The 14984-nt window shown below is 49.0% G+C and overlaps 1 protein-coding gene across 2 annotated transcripts in view; it reads left to right on the top strand.

Annotated features, from left to right (window-relative positions):
• Window positions 1-14984, top strand: part of CLCN4 (chloride voltage-gated channel 4) — a 62714-nt gene that overhangs the window by 38792 nt on the left and 8938 nt on the right. For both annotated transcript variants that reach the window (XM_045290689.1, XM_004709978.2), the window contains exons 9-11: window positions 1342-1528; window positions 2322-2720; window positions 8744-8960. In XM_045290689.1, the coding sequence (XP_045146624.1) occupies window positions 1342-1528; window positions 2322-2720; window positions 8744-8960 (803 nt within the window). The remainder of the gene's footprint in view (window positions 1-1341; window positions 1529-2321; window positions 2721-8743; window positions 8961-14984) is intronic.

The raw sequence follows: 14984 nt of genomic DNA, 5'->3' as shown, positions 1-14984 counted from the left end.
AGTCTCACTGTCACCTGTGTGTCCCCACTGTGGTTGGAGGTCGAATTTTACTATCCCTTGGCATGCTGCGGTGGTCTGTTAGTACTGTTTTTAAAAAGTCAGAGAAACGGTGTGCCTGTGTGTGTAGTGGTCAAACACAAACCTGAGTGTGTGCTTTAAGAGCAAGGACCAGTGGGCTTTCGGAACCAGCTGCCTCTCTTGTTGGTTGGCATCTAGGGTGTGGAAGGAGCTAACAGCCATTTTTGGAGCCTTCTTGGGAAAGTTATCTTCTTTAAAAAAAAAAAGCTATTTAGATATCTAATTATGTTTTTGAGACTCTATCCAGCAAAGATGCACCAACGCCACCGTTTCTACCTGCCCTGTTCCGTGACTCTGGTGACATCTTTGGAGGCGAGCAACCACTCTCACCTATGTTTCTGAGCTGTTCTTCCCCAGAGGGTCTTATCCCGTTTTGAGAGGTGCTGTTGCCAGATAGTTCTGAAAAGGGGAGCACAATGCTCAAGGCAGACATTGTCTATCTGGTCAACTAAATTACTGTAGTTTTTAAGAAGGCTTTAGGGACATTTTTGGCTTCAGGTTTCAAGATTACCTCGGGGCAATGATGATGGGAGGTCCATCTCACCTTTATGGCTCTAGGAAGTCTGTAGCCTGTGAGAATTTTAAATTCTGTTCTATACTCCTCATCCCTGGTCAGGATTCTTCTGTAGAATCTTGGGTAAGACATCTGTTCACCTACGATAGGTGCTTCCTCTCATCTCATGGTTGTTCATGAAGGGAAAGCCTGTTCTCAAGAGGGATTAAGTAGTTCTGGAATAAGAGGCAGCTCTGAAAGGCCCAATGGCAGAAGGATTGTCCCAAGCTCTGGATACCATGCACAAGGATACACGTTTACCGGGGATAATTAGGAGAAAAGTCGGCTTCTATCCTCGGCGGCTGAGGTGATGCATCAGCATTTTTATTTGACCCGGGAGCTCCCGCCACCCTCTCCTTGTCCCTTCTCCTGCTGCCGTTCAGAACAACATGGCCAGAGGACAGAGAATGTGGCGAATCTCTTGAGTGACAGATTCACTCTGATTTGGGATGGAGTTGATTGTCCTTTAGTCCTCAATGGGCCTCACGGGCCAGTTGTGAAGGCCAGGGAAGAGAAGTGTGGTGTGGCTTCTTCCTGATCACAGTTAACACAGCTGGCCCAGCAGGGGACATCCATGGGGCGGGTGGTGGGGGGGAGGGCTCGGCCCAGCTGGCCCATGCAGGTGAAGGCACAGAATACCGCCAGCTTGTCAGGGGTCCGGCATTGGGACCCCTTCGCTCATGTTGCTTTTCTCTGTGTGCCCCTTTGAGATCCCATCGGGCCTCTTCATTCCCAGCATGGCAGTGGGGGCGATGGCTGGCAGGATGGTGGGCATTGGTGTGGAGCAGCTGGCTTACCACCACCACGACTGGATCATCTTCCGGAATTGGTGCCGGCCTGGAGCAGACTGCGTCACCCCAGGGCTCTATGCAATGGTGGGAGCTGCCGCCTGCCTAGGTAACCCCAGCTGGGGTGTGGGAGGGGCACAGAGACAGCTGACAGAGCAGCTGCCGAGACTGGGCCGGATGAGAGGGCAGGCAAGGGCACCTGCACGTGATGCTGGTGGGGCCAGCTCAGCTCATGCTGAGTCACAGCTGGGGTACAGGGTATGCCACTGAGATGCAGTGGGTGCAGGCCACCAGCTGCTATGAAACATTCCACAGTATACAGGATAACCCCGCCTCCCCCAAAGCAACACCCCGCCCCAGCGAATGATTGGGCCCCCAAGGTCTCTAGTGGCCAGGCTGAGAAGCCCTGCTTTAACTGAACTAGAAGCCGGAGTTGGTACCGATTCTCTTCTTCCCTGGCAACAGGTGAGGCCATCAGTTCCCTCTTACAGCCTCCAGCTGCTCTACTTGGCGGCTATGGGCATCTGAAGAAGGAGAGCCCCCTGTGCAGAGCTGGAGACCACCCCCTCCGCCCAGGGAAGAGCACTGAGCGGGGCCTGAGGGAATCAAAACTCGGGATACCTCAGGGTCACCAAGTCAGACGTTGGAGGTTCAAACCCATCCCGTGGCAACCATGAAAGAAAGCTCCCCTGGGACAGTTCTACTCTGTCCCACATGGGCGTGCCACGGGGCAGTCTTGGGAGCAGGAGCTGTGGAGACTGAGGGGCCAGGGGATTCCCTGCACATTAGCTCCAAAGAGAGGCCTGCCTGTCACCCACCCGGCCCTCTGTGACGTGTAGCCTTCCACAAGCCCGGCGATCCACTGCTGAAGTCAGGGCCTTTCCTCCTCTGTCCCATTGCAGGTGGAGTCACCAGGATGACAGTGTCCCTGGTGGTCATCATGTTTGAATTGACGGGGGGCCTCGAATACATCGTGCCCCTGATGGCGGCTGCCGTGACGAGCAAGTGGGTGGCCGATGCCTTTGGGAAAGAAGGCATCTACGAGGCCCACATCCACCTCAATGGGTACCCATTTCTGGATGTAAAGGACGAGTTCACGCACCGCACACTCGCCACTGACGTCATGCGGCCCCGGCGCGGGGAGCCGCCGCTGTCCGTGCTCACCCAGGACAGCATGACCGTGGAGGACGTGGAGACGCTCATCAAGGAGACTGACTACAATGGCTTCCCGGTGGTGGTCTCCAGGGACTCCGAGCGCCTCATTGGGTTTGCCCAGAGGAGGGAGCTGATCCTCGCCATAAGTGAGTAACGAGGGGATGGCCTTGGTGCCCCCCAGTTCTCCCAAGCCGTGATGTTGTTGTTGGCAGGTGCTGCTGTGCCAGAGAGCAAATCCCTGCCTTGTCCTGCGCTGTCCTCACAATCGTCATGGTAGTTGAGCATATATGGTTGCAGCTGGGAATGATCAGCGGCCTTGAAAACCAGGCCTCTTGAGCATTAGGGGCTGTTTGGTTCTCCGGTAGGGCTGGGGGACATGCAGGTTCTGAGTCAGGAGGCCAGGCTAGGGCCCGAAACTCCGCGTTTCTCATGAACATTCTTGGCTGGGAAAATGGCTGCCATATTGGCAAGCACAACCCCGAGACTCCCCGCTCCCTCATGAGGAGGCTCCCGCCACTGCTTTCCAGCCTAACCCACCTCCAGAGAGGGGGAGGCTGGGCCTGGGAGTCCTCCGTCCACCTGCCTGAACCTTTCTCTCTACTACTTCCGCCGGGCAGAGGCCCTTCTATGGTCAGGAGCAGATGTTGTCCCTGGAGGTCAGTTGGTCTGTCGTCACTGGGAGAGATGGTTTTTCTCCTCAGAGTCCACATGAATTCAGCTGTCGTGAGTGGCAGGCATCACAGGGGGCTGTGAGAAGCAGGCCCGCAGTGCCGGCCATCGGCCATTGGCGTGGGCTGCAGCATTGGAAGAGGGCAGTGGGAGGTGGGATTTCAAGACAAGGGCCGAGGGCCAGAGGTCTGGGTGTGAGGGTTGTGGAGAGCAAGAGGAACCATGAGTGCAGGCGGAACGGGGTGGGTGCTCGCCTCACTGCACATAGCTGCTTGTCTTCCCAGTTCTGGGCTGCCTGTGTCAAAGGGTGTTTGTTGTTGTTGTTGTTTTACAAACCCCCTTTCCCACATTGAGTTGATTTTTAAATATCTTTGCACTACCTTCAGGAGCCCAAGGGGGTTTGAACACAGGCAGAAGGATTTGGTCAGAGGCCATAGTTCACCAACCTCTGAGTTGACTACGTGGCGGATACCTAGTTAGTCCTTTTCCAGCCTGACAGACCTCATCTCTCATTTGCAAAAGCACACGGTTAGAAGCAGGACAGAGTCCTGGTGGCACAATGGGCTACCGGTGAGCTGGGGAGAAGAGATCCAGTGATGTGCTCCCCTAAAGATTGTTCCCTTGTTGGGTGACAAAACATTGCCTGCTCCTCTATTGTCCTCAAAGAGCCCAGTAGTGCAGCTGCTGTCTCAATCCATCCCACTGAGGGTCTGGCCTTCCACTTTTTCTGTGACCTTCTACTTTACCAAGCACGCTGTTCTTCTCCGGGGACTGGTCTCTCCTGACAACATGTCCAAAGTAAGCAAGGCGGAGTCCTCATTTCTTAGCAACATTCTGGCTGTGCTTCCTCCACGGCCGGCCACAGTATATTCAGTATTCTTTCCTAACATGGATGTCTAATGTGTCCATTCTCCTGTCACTCATGAAGTTTGTATTAAAAGCTGTATAAGTGAGTTGGGTTTGTTTTAAAATAATGTAATCAGCAGCCTGTAGAAAATGTATTCATTCTCAAAAACCTTTCAAGCAAAGGTTGAAATTTAAAAACGAAAGTGAAAAATGTCAAGGCTGCCATTCCCTGTGGTGTTGCTCCTGGCACACCTGCTAAGAGAGCCCTTACTAATTTCCCGGCAACCCATCACTGTAATCAAGTGGGAAGCAGTCATTATCATCAACCGGTTAGAGAAGAAATTTCAACTAGCCACGGAGCATTCTTCTGGAAGCTATGTTTGGAAGACCTGGATAGGCAGCACGTGGCGTAAATAGTACTTATACCCTCTCAATCAGCTGATAGTGGTATAGTAGCTGCTATAGGCTTCCGTGGTTGTGGAAAGGCAAGGAAGGTGTTTTAGCTCTCAGCGATCAGGAAAGCTGTTTTCCTGATCCACGGAATAGAAGGTGCTCCATGCTCGAGTTTATGAGCTGTAGTTGCGGAATTATGTGCCCTTTTGTAACTACATGAAGCTATTCCATGCCGAGTTAATTTTCAGTGTGTGTGTGTTCAAGAAAGCTTTTGCTTATGCCTCATGTTTGAAACTGTAGCAACTGCTTATACAAAACCTTGAATGTTTTTGGTTTTTTTCCTTTCCTCCAGTCCTTCTCAGGGACACCAAAGCCTAGCTGTTGTCATTGTTCCAAAGCAATTAGTTAGCCCCACCAAGAAGTCTGGCCCTCTGTGTGCCACCACACATGAGCACACGGGCTTGTGAAGTCACCTCATCGAAACCCCTGGTCCAGGAGACACAGTGTGCTTATATGAGACATTTTGGTCCTCGGCACAGCCAGACCCTGCTTGGCTTGAGTTGGGCAATTAAGCCAGGGAGGACTCTGAGAGGGCTCAGTGGGAAGCCACAGCATTGATTAAAGGGATGGAAAGTTAGAGGATAGGGCCGAGTGAAGAGAACGTTCATTGGGTGCATCTGGTGGATGAAGGAACGATGGTCCTCCATCCTGGAGAAGATGCTTTCTTCCTTGCAGAAACGGATCTCCACAGCCAGGCCAGAGCAAGAGGAGAGTTGCTGGAGTTATAAGACAGCTTTTTAGGTGAGGGATGAAGGGACTTCTGCCCGGGAAGGGACGAGGTCACAGAGAACTAAGGTCTCAGGTGCTACCCAGATGTGGGAGGGTTTCTCTAAGCCTTACGGAACTAGAACTTGTCATAAAGTAACCTGCCTTTGTCTTCGACATCATCTTTGTCTTCTATCTCATCGTTCTTCCGACCACCACTGAGCTTGCTTCCATATTCAATACTGATTTCGTGGAAGCATTTTCTAACAGCGCGATGAGAAGGGTTGTTAGGTGCCATCCAGTTGACTCTGACCCATAGAGACCCCATGCACAACAGACCCAAACACTCCCGAAAATGTAATGATGATAAAATGGGGTTTCATAACGTCAGTGTTCTTGACACTGGGGGTCAGGTAATTCTTTGGGTGTGCATCTCAGGAGGGTTCTCCTGTGTATTGTAGGATGTTGAGCAGTATCTTTGTTTTCCACCCACTAGATGCCAGTAGCAACCTCCTTCCCCACATGCTGACAACCAACAGTGTGTTCACACATGACCAACTGTCCCCTGGGGGGCACAATCACCCCCAATCAAGAACGATTGCTCTACAGCCATGTTAATAGCTTCTCACATGCATGATTATTTCCCATCTTTTACAACAGCTTGGCCTATCAAAGTTTGTGAAATGCCTTTTTTGAGCACTTTATCAATGCCCTGCCCTCTGTTGGACATGGTGCATGGCACACTGCCAGAGTGTGGGAGGCCAAATTTAATAGCCCCTGTAGGTACTCATAGCATGTGCTTAGACACCCCTTTGCTCAGGAACTGTTGCCGTGGATCCTAGTTTCTCGTTTCTAGTTCTAAGAGAATATTTGACAGGCCTCCAACCTTCAAGCAGGTTTTCAAAACAGTTTATGTACTTACATTTTGAAACATCTAAAAGGGAAATTGTTTTGGTTAAAAGTATCCCTATGCACACAAGATTATGGAAATCGGAAGCAGAAAAGTACAAATCGTGCCCCATGATCTCAACCTCCAAGGGAAGGACAGTTAATATGCCAGTGGATTTCCTGCCTGTCTTTCCCATCTTTTCAAATGCACACGGCAGGCTCTGCTTCTTGGGGTTTGTGAGTCTCTTGTCTAGTGGGGCTGCGTCACCTTCTCATAGCGGGTTAACCCTTTTCTGAACATCCAGCCAACGTAGCAGACACTCTTGTTCATGGTTGCCGTCCAGTCACTTCGGAATTCTGGCCACCCCAAACACACAGAGTCAAACTGCCCCACCGGCTTTTCTAGGCTTTGATTTTTACTGGAACAGTTTTCCAGGCCTTTCTCCCAAAGCACCTTCTGGGTGGGTTAGAACTGCTAACCTTTTGACTAGTAGTCGAGTGTTTGCTTAACCATTTGTACCACCCAGGGCGGACTGTATGAACGCCAAGCTCCAAACTCACTGCCTTTGAGTTAATTCTGACTCAGCAACCATATAGGACTGAATAGAACGACTCCCTCTGTGTGTCTGTCGAGACTGTAAATCTTTCGGGAATAGACAACCTCCTCTTTCTCCTGAAGAGCTACCGGTGGTTTCAAACTACTGACTTTGTGGTTAGCAGCCCAACACGTAATCCACTAGGGTTCCAGTTCTAGCTCAGAGACTGGGAATACAGGATGATAGTCCACAGTCTCTGCCCTTCGTCAGTGGACCCCCACAGAGTCTTATTACAGGCATCGGGGCGAGTAAGAGTATATGGATTTTGTGGCTGTGAGAGCTTCAGACCCTATCAGTCGATTCAGTGGAAATGGAAACATGCTGTTGATTTTGACAAGCTGGTCGACAAGTCACTAAGTTATAGCTGGTTTTGTCAAACTCAATACCAAACTCAGTGCCGTAAGGTCTGTTCAGAACCATAGCCACCTTCTATCGGACAGAGTAACACTCTTTGGGGTTTCTGAGGTTTGCGGTCTCTGGGAGCAAACAGACTCATCTTTCTCCTGCAGAGAGAGGATGGTAGATTTGAACCACTGGCCTGGTGGTTAAGCCCAATACCTAACCCACAGTGCCACCAGGGCTCCTATGGCTCTGTGAGGGGATTGACAAATCCATGTGACTCAATCAAGCCCAATATTCAAGCTGATTGCTGAAATGGGTGGAATTCCTTCTCCTTGGGATTCATAGAGAATCAATTGGTTTAGGAAAATGAGCAAACAAATGTGTGTGGACTGTTGCCTCCAGGCCTTCAGGAAGGAAACATCTTGCTCTCAGAGAGAAGTGTGCAGTGGCTATCACGTAGCTTCTATCTTTGAAAAGAGTTTGGGCACCAGGGTCGTCAGTATCTGAGGTTGAATCATATCCCGTTTGCTGTAATGCATTTGAACCTGACCCACATCATATGCAGGCTTTGCCCAGCGGCTCCCCTGCTCCTCTTTTAAACAGAAACCCTTATTTAGACTCATCCTGACCCCACATGCCGACAGTCTTCCATCGCACGGCTCTCTTGTAAGAAACGGCCTTGGAAGAGGCAGTTAGGATTGCATTTGTGAAAGGACAATAGAGGTGAATCGTCGCCTTGGAGAAAGCGCAAAGATCTTCTAGAAGCCAAAATCCATTTGCAGGCAAGCACGGCGGTACAGTTGCCCTAACCTTTTCCCACGAACCGAAAGAAAGATGAAAATTCCGACCGAAGGAAAATCGCCTTGGAGAAATATCTTGAGACCGATGAATTTATTTCATGTGTGACTTAAAATAGCCTGGGTTCGTAGCACTGCATTAAGCTGTATTTCTAATGAGTTCCCGTTAGCCTACTTTTTCCTCAGCCTTCTTTCACATAGCCTTCTCTACAGACAGAAATAGGCTAATTGTTACCATAATGGTTTACTATCTTTTGTGAGAAATCTACGTAATGGCCCACTTTGAAGAGATGTGCTCAAAGGAGGAAAGTGGTGTTTCTAGGGCAGCTTGCTTGGTCCCCAGTAGCCCTTCTGGGCACTGGGCTGTGTTTCTCGGCTGTAAGACTGGTGTCTTGTTCCTCTGAGGATTCTTAGGTGCCATTTGCTGCAGCTAGGAGTTAGTTCCTTTGTGAAAACAACGCTTTAAGGTCATTGGGCAGCCAAGTGAGGTGTCTTGTCGTGTCAAACTTCAGGCCATGGTAAGGTAAGGGAGTCCTAGGGAAGAAAGCATGAACAGCCCTGGGTCATTTGGGTGCCCTGAAGTTCAGGATGGAAGCAGAGAATTCCCTCATGGGAGCCTGTAGCAGGGAATGATCCGGCCTCATCTGGGGAAGCCTGGCACAGCTCTAGCTTCAGATATATGCAAATTTCCCACAGGCTTGGCTGAAGCCCCTCAATAAGGATATGCGGTTTGCTCTCCAAACCCCTTTTCTTGTGGGATTCTAGAACACTGGGAGAAGGGGGACAGGCATGCTTATGTGTGGGTACAGGTGGGGGCTGTCGCTTGGAAAGGGATTGTCATGTGCTTATTTGTTCTGTCGCCCCCCAATGCAGAGAATGCCAGACAGAGGCAGGAGGGCATCGTGAGCAATTCCATCATGTACTTCACCGAAGATCCCCCTGAGCTGCCAGCCAACAGCCCCCACCCTCTGAAGCTGCGGCGCATCCTGAACCTCAGTCCCTTCACGGTCACGGACCACACCCCCATGGAAACGGTAGTGGACATCTTCCGGAAACTGGGGCTCCGGCAGTGCCTGGTGACCAGGAGTGGGTGAGTGATGGTCAGCCAGGCACTGATGGGATGTGGGGCCAAGATGTCTTTGACAGATGGTGGCATTAGGTTGTGGAGGGAGCACTGAAAAGGAAGTAGCCAGCCAGCCAGCTTTGGGATGGCAGAACAGAGGGCCCTGTGCGGCTCTGGAACCAGGAGAGGCATTGAATCAAAACAGGGAACAATCAGAGAAGGGGTTGAGTACCTTTCTCTCACTACCTGGGACTGGGCTTGGGGAGAAGGGACAGTCACTTGATTATGCTCCTCAATTCAAAAACAAAAATTCAAAATCCAAACCCTTGCCACTGAGCCAAGTCCAGCTTTTAGTGACCCTATAGGGCAGGGAGGAACTGCTTCATTACGAGGCTGTCATGTTTATGGAAGCAAATTAGCTCACCTGTCCCCCGAGGAGCAGCTGGTAGGTTTGAACCACTGACCTTTCAGCCAACCAATGAACTCCTACATTCCTTCCAGGGAGCTCAGTGGGTCTTGAACTTGAGGGGGCTCCTCAGAATTCCCTGACCACTTGGCAAGTGCAGATTGATGTGCTCCAATCCAGAGGTCCAGAACCCAAGGTCTGAATGGGGATTTGCACTGAGATTTTGCTTTGGAAACAATTTCTCCAGGGGTGCTGATGACACCAGTCTGGGGACTCCACTCGGAGGATCCCTGAAGTCAGTACCGTCCTTATGTTTCCAGCCCTGGGAATGCAGAGCACTGTGCTGCTGTGTCGCCCCAGGGTGCAGTGGTTTCGCTGCCTTTACAAATCGTAACCCCACGTCTGTTATCACTGGCGTTTCCAATGCCCGCTCGCTCGCACCTCCAGGATCCCAGGAGGCTTTCCCGTGAAGAGCTGGGTGCCAAAATCAGCTCTGAATGTTTGTCGAGCCAACAAAATCACACTCTCTCTCGCTCTCATTCTTTAAACAAACACAGATGCCTACAGGCTGGTGCTGGCAGGGCTCCTTGTCAGCGTCCCTTTCATCTTGGCTTTCAGCCAGGCCAGGCCCCAGCAGGCCTCTGGTTTTTTTGTTTGTTTGTTTGTTTGTTTGTTTTTAAATCATTTTATTGGGGGCTCATGCAGCCCTTATCACAATCCATCCATCCATCCATCCATCCATTGTGTCAAGCACATTTGTACATTTGTTGCCACCATCAATTTCAGAACATATTCTTTCTACTTGAGCCCTTGGTATCAGCTCCTCATTTTTCCCCTCTCTCCCGCACCCCCTCCCTCCCTCATCCTTGATAATTTATAAATTATTATCATTTTTTTCATGTCTTACACTGAACAGTGTCTTCCTTCACCCACTTTTCTGTTGTCCGCCTCCCAGGGAGGGGTCATATGTAGATCATTGTGATTGGTTCCCCCTTTTTCTGCCCCCACATTCCACATTCCCCTCTGATATTGCTACTCTCATTATTGGTCATCTGGGGGAAAGGAAGTGGGTGTTAGCAAACCCAGGGACAAGGGAATAACAAGTGATCTGAAATCGATGGCGAGGAGGGTGTAGGATGCCTGGTATGGCTTGATCAAAGGCAATGTACCTGAGGGGAATTACTGAAACCCAAATGAAGACCAAAGATGATAGTGGGATAAGAAAGTAAAAGGAAATAGAGGAAAGAACTAGGAGGCAAACGGCATTTATAGAGGTCTAAATACAGGCATGGACATATGCAACTATATTTGTCAAATATAATGATATGGAAATACATCCATGTACATATATTTATATGTTAAGTATAAAGGTAGCCAACGAACATTGGGCCTCCTACTCAAGTACTCCTTCAACACAAGAACACCTTGTTCTAATAACCTGTCATTCTGTGATGCTCATCTTCCTGACACGATTGCTGAAGACAAAATGGGTGCATAAACAAATGTAGTGAAGAAAGCTGATAAAAAGATACAGCATCTGGGGTCTTAAAGGCTTGAAGTAAACAAGCAGCCATCTAGCTGAGAAGCAACAAAGCCCACGTGGAAGAAGCACACCAGCCTGTGTGATCATGAGGTTGGGATCAGGTATCAGGCATCAAAGACCCAAAATAAAAAATCATATCAATGTGAATGAGGGATAGTGCAGAGTGGAGGCCCAAAGCCCATCTGTAGACAATTGGACATCCCCTCACAGAAGGGTCACAAGGAAGAAACAAGCCAGTCAGCGTGCAGTATGGCACCGATGAAACATACAAGTTTTCTCTAGTTCCTTAATGCTTCCTCCCCCCACTAGCATGATCCCACTTCTACCTTACAAATCTGGCTAGACCAGAGCATGTACACTGGTACAGATAAGAACTCACAACACTGGGTATCCCGGAGAGATAAACCCCTTAGGACCAACAATGAGAGTAGGCTTCTGTTTTTTTAAGTGTCCCCTCTCTCCGTGGATGGTCTCTGAGGACCTGGGCTGGCTGGGCTACAGGGCTCTGGAAGTCCATGACTATTGGGAGGGAACTCACACCAGGAACCCAGAGAAGTTTTTGCTCCCAGACATTGTCCATGGCTAAGGGAATTGCGTGAAATTGCCCCAACAGCTGTTCTAGAAAGGAACAGTGAATGTGGGTCCCTGGGCTGTGGACTGAGCAGCTGGCTCAGAAGAGCCCAGGTGCTCAAATCTAAACTATGTCCTTGGTCATAGATTTGGCCCTTAAGAATTCACTGGATATGCTTGACCCGCCACCCAAGGGGACCGAAGTTCAAAAATTTGATTTAAATCAAATAGAACATTTTATGCCACTAATGAACCCTGCTGGATTTGAGGTCATCTCCTTCTGGGGGAAGTTCAGCTTTCATTTGTGATAATTACCATGGGAGGCCCAGGCACACTTTATGCAGGAGCTGGTGGCAGCTCCTGAATTCCCATTTCCCTATGCGGTTTGGGAGCCTGGAGAGGAATGGCCAATGGCTATGATCTTGTGTTATGCTCTCCAAGGCATTGTCGGGAGACATGTTTGCCCGCTTGTTTGTTTAGCAATTTTTTTATTGCAAATTAGGTGGGGATTTAAGTTTCCGATCATCAAAAATTATTCAACAGTTGAAACGACTAATTAACCTCCCACCCCAATAGTCTACCCTTCATAGCGCCTTGATTTTTCGTCTCCCTCTTCTGGACCACTCTCTTCCATTTCACCCAAGTTAGCATCCATCCACTGTCAAGCACATTGCATCATCTTCTCTCCCTTGCTCATCCCCCACCTCACCCATGGCAATCGCCCAAGTGTGTTCCCTTTGGCATGAAAGTCTTTCTTTTGCCTCTCTCCCTCACTCCCGGCCCCCTTATAGCAGCAGTCTCATGTAGTGTTTATTCTTTTGTGATTAGCTAATTTCTCTCAGCAGCATGTACTCCAGGTCCACCCAAATCATGAAGAGCTTGAGGTTTCAGCATTGGTTCTTAGCGATGTATAATGTTCTCATTGCAGAGTTCTTCATCCATTCTCCTGCTGATAGGCGATGGGTTGTTCCTATGGGGACATTTGTGGTGCTCACATCTCCAAGGGTGCTACTGGAATCTGGTGAGGGGGAGACTGAGGATGCTGCTCCACACCTCATGGTGTGCAGGTCAGCCCCCACTGACCCAAAATATCACTAGTCGCTGGGGTTGAGCAGCCCTGCAGCAAAACCTCTTGGGAATGGTTGGACGGAGGGGATCCTGCTAGAGGAGGTTGGGGCTCATTGGGCTGCCACTGCATTGGAGAGGGACTCATTGGGGGGGGTGTCCCAAGGGTACTTAAATAGTGTACCCTCTTTGTGGTGAAGTGCCTCTCATGATACCATTGCTCCATTTGCATTAGCTTGAATCATAGGAGCTAAAACAAAACTCACCAGACCCTTGTTTCCTTACTTTGGCCTTTAAGGCTCCAACGTGCCTTAGATTCAGAGGCCTTAGCTGTGTCTATTGGAGTAAAACTGTGTCCCATAGGGTTTGTATGGCTGATTTTTTTTGGGGGGGGAAGGGACAGGGGGAGTAGATCAACAGGCCTTTCATATAAGACGCTTCTGAGTAGACTCCAATCTCTACCATCCTCTCGGTTAGCATTGGCAGGTGAGCACATAACAATGTGCATTACCCGGGCACTTCTGGAACTGTGGTAGCAGGGCTATTTGGCAAGGAATTGGGTACTGACACCCTTGAGGAGTTTTTACTTCAGTTGAATATATACAGAGGCCCTTGACCATGACAATCTGCTCCTAAACAAAAGAAAGCAAATCCGGAAGGAAAAAGGCTAGGACCTGTCAACTAGACTGAGCAATATTCCCTTGCCAGGAGACCAGAGCCCTTCAGTCCAGTGCATGCTCACAGGGGCTTTCACAGGCAAACCAAGAGTTTTTGAAGTCACAGAACAGTGAAAGAGATTGTGTCTTTAGGTGTATCTCATTTCAACATTTTAACACACACTTTTGGAACAAGCTACATGTATGTCATTTAGCTCTATAGTGCTGTCTTAGGATACATTGTAGACTGTCACACAGTGTAGAACAAGATAAGCCTTCTCTTCAACTGCTGTAGACCAAGCAAGTTGAACTCAGCCTCAGTTGGGTAGCAACATCTTATTTGACGTGTTCCTGTACATTCAGTTTTTACTGTAGTTTGATAAATTTTAGAAAATCATTTAAAGTGACACACAACTGTGGTTAAAGTCAAGCAACCCTAAAGCTCAGCAACCCCTGATTGTCTCCACCCATCACATTTTCACCCCACGTTTGTGTGGTAGTGTCCCAAGTTGAGCCAGTGGTTGATGAACACTCAGCTCTGCCTTTACTTAGAGTCGCCTGTCACTGGTTTTCTACACTGGTTTTCACCCCAAATCTGCAGATGTCGCAATCATGGCCCTCTAAATATAGCCGTGTGCGTCTTCTTTGACTTATCCTTCATTGCCATCCAGCCCGCTTGCACTCATGGTGACCTTGCCTGCTCTTGGGCCCTTCCCCCATTTGCTGCTCTGCTGGAGTCCATTGCTGGGGCTGTGGTGGCAGTCGACCTCATTAAGGGTTTCCCTCATTCTTGTCGAATGATTGGCTGTCTCTAATGCTGTGTCCAGAGTACAGGAGCCCAAGTCTCACTATCTTAGGAGCATTCCGGTTCTGTTTCTTCTAAGACTGTTTGTTCTTTTGTCAGTCCATGGTGTACTCAGTATTCTTCACGAACAACCCAGTTAAATGCACCAATTCTTTCTTTGTCTTCCTTTTTTTTAAGACTAAGGACATTCTATTTCCATAACCACCAGACACTAATTACACAAAATAACTTAATATCATCCAATGCCCAGCCCATATTCAAATTTCAATCCAGAATCTCAGCAAGGTGAACACATTTGACTATTTTGCCTCTTTAATTTTTCATTGAGAATAGTTCCTTGTCTTTTGGGGAGTGTATATTTATATACATACTACACAAAGGTGATGAAGATGCTATAGGTTGCAAATGAGTGAAAGAAATTTTCATTACTCTTGAATGATCACTTAAAAAAGAAGGTGAGATCTAGCTGGGAAGCAACAAAGAGCCCACATAGAAGAAGAACCCCAGCCTGTGTGATCATGAGGAGTTGACGGGATCAGGTACCAGGCATCAGAAGACCCAAAACAATCATATCAGTGTGAACAAGCCCATCTGTAGACAATTGGGCATCCCCTAGAAGGGTCACAAGGAAGGGATGAGCCAACCAGGGTGCAGTATAGCACCAACAAAACATGCAACATTGTTCTAGTTCTTTAATGCTCCCCTGCACCTCACCCCCACCCACCATCATGACCCCAGCTCTACTTTACAAATCCATCTAGAGAAGTGGTTCTCAACCTTCCTAATGCCACGACCCTTTCATACAGTTCCTCATGTTGTGGTGACCGCCCAACCATAAAATTATTTTCGTTGCTACTTCATAACTGTAATTGCTACTGTTATGAATCAGGTGATCCCTGTGAAAGGGGCATTCAACCCCCAACGGGGTCGCGACCCACAGGTTGAGAAACACTGAGCTAGACCGAAGCATGTACACTGGTACAAATGAGGACCTAATGCTGGGGGC

The sequence above is a fragment of the Echinops telfairi genome, unplaced genomic scaffold (assembly GCF_000313985.2).
Source record: "Echinops telfairi isolate 266 unplaced genomic scaffold, ASM31398v2 ScPeMD7_53;HRSCAF=182, whole genome shotgun sequence".
Taxonomy (NCBI): Eukaryota; Metazoa; Chordata; class Mammalia; order Afrosoricida; family Tenrecidae; genus Echinops; species Echinops telfairi.
This window is presented reverse-complemented; position numbering and strand designations above follow the sequence as displayed.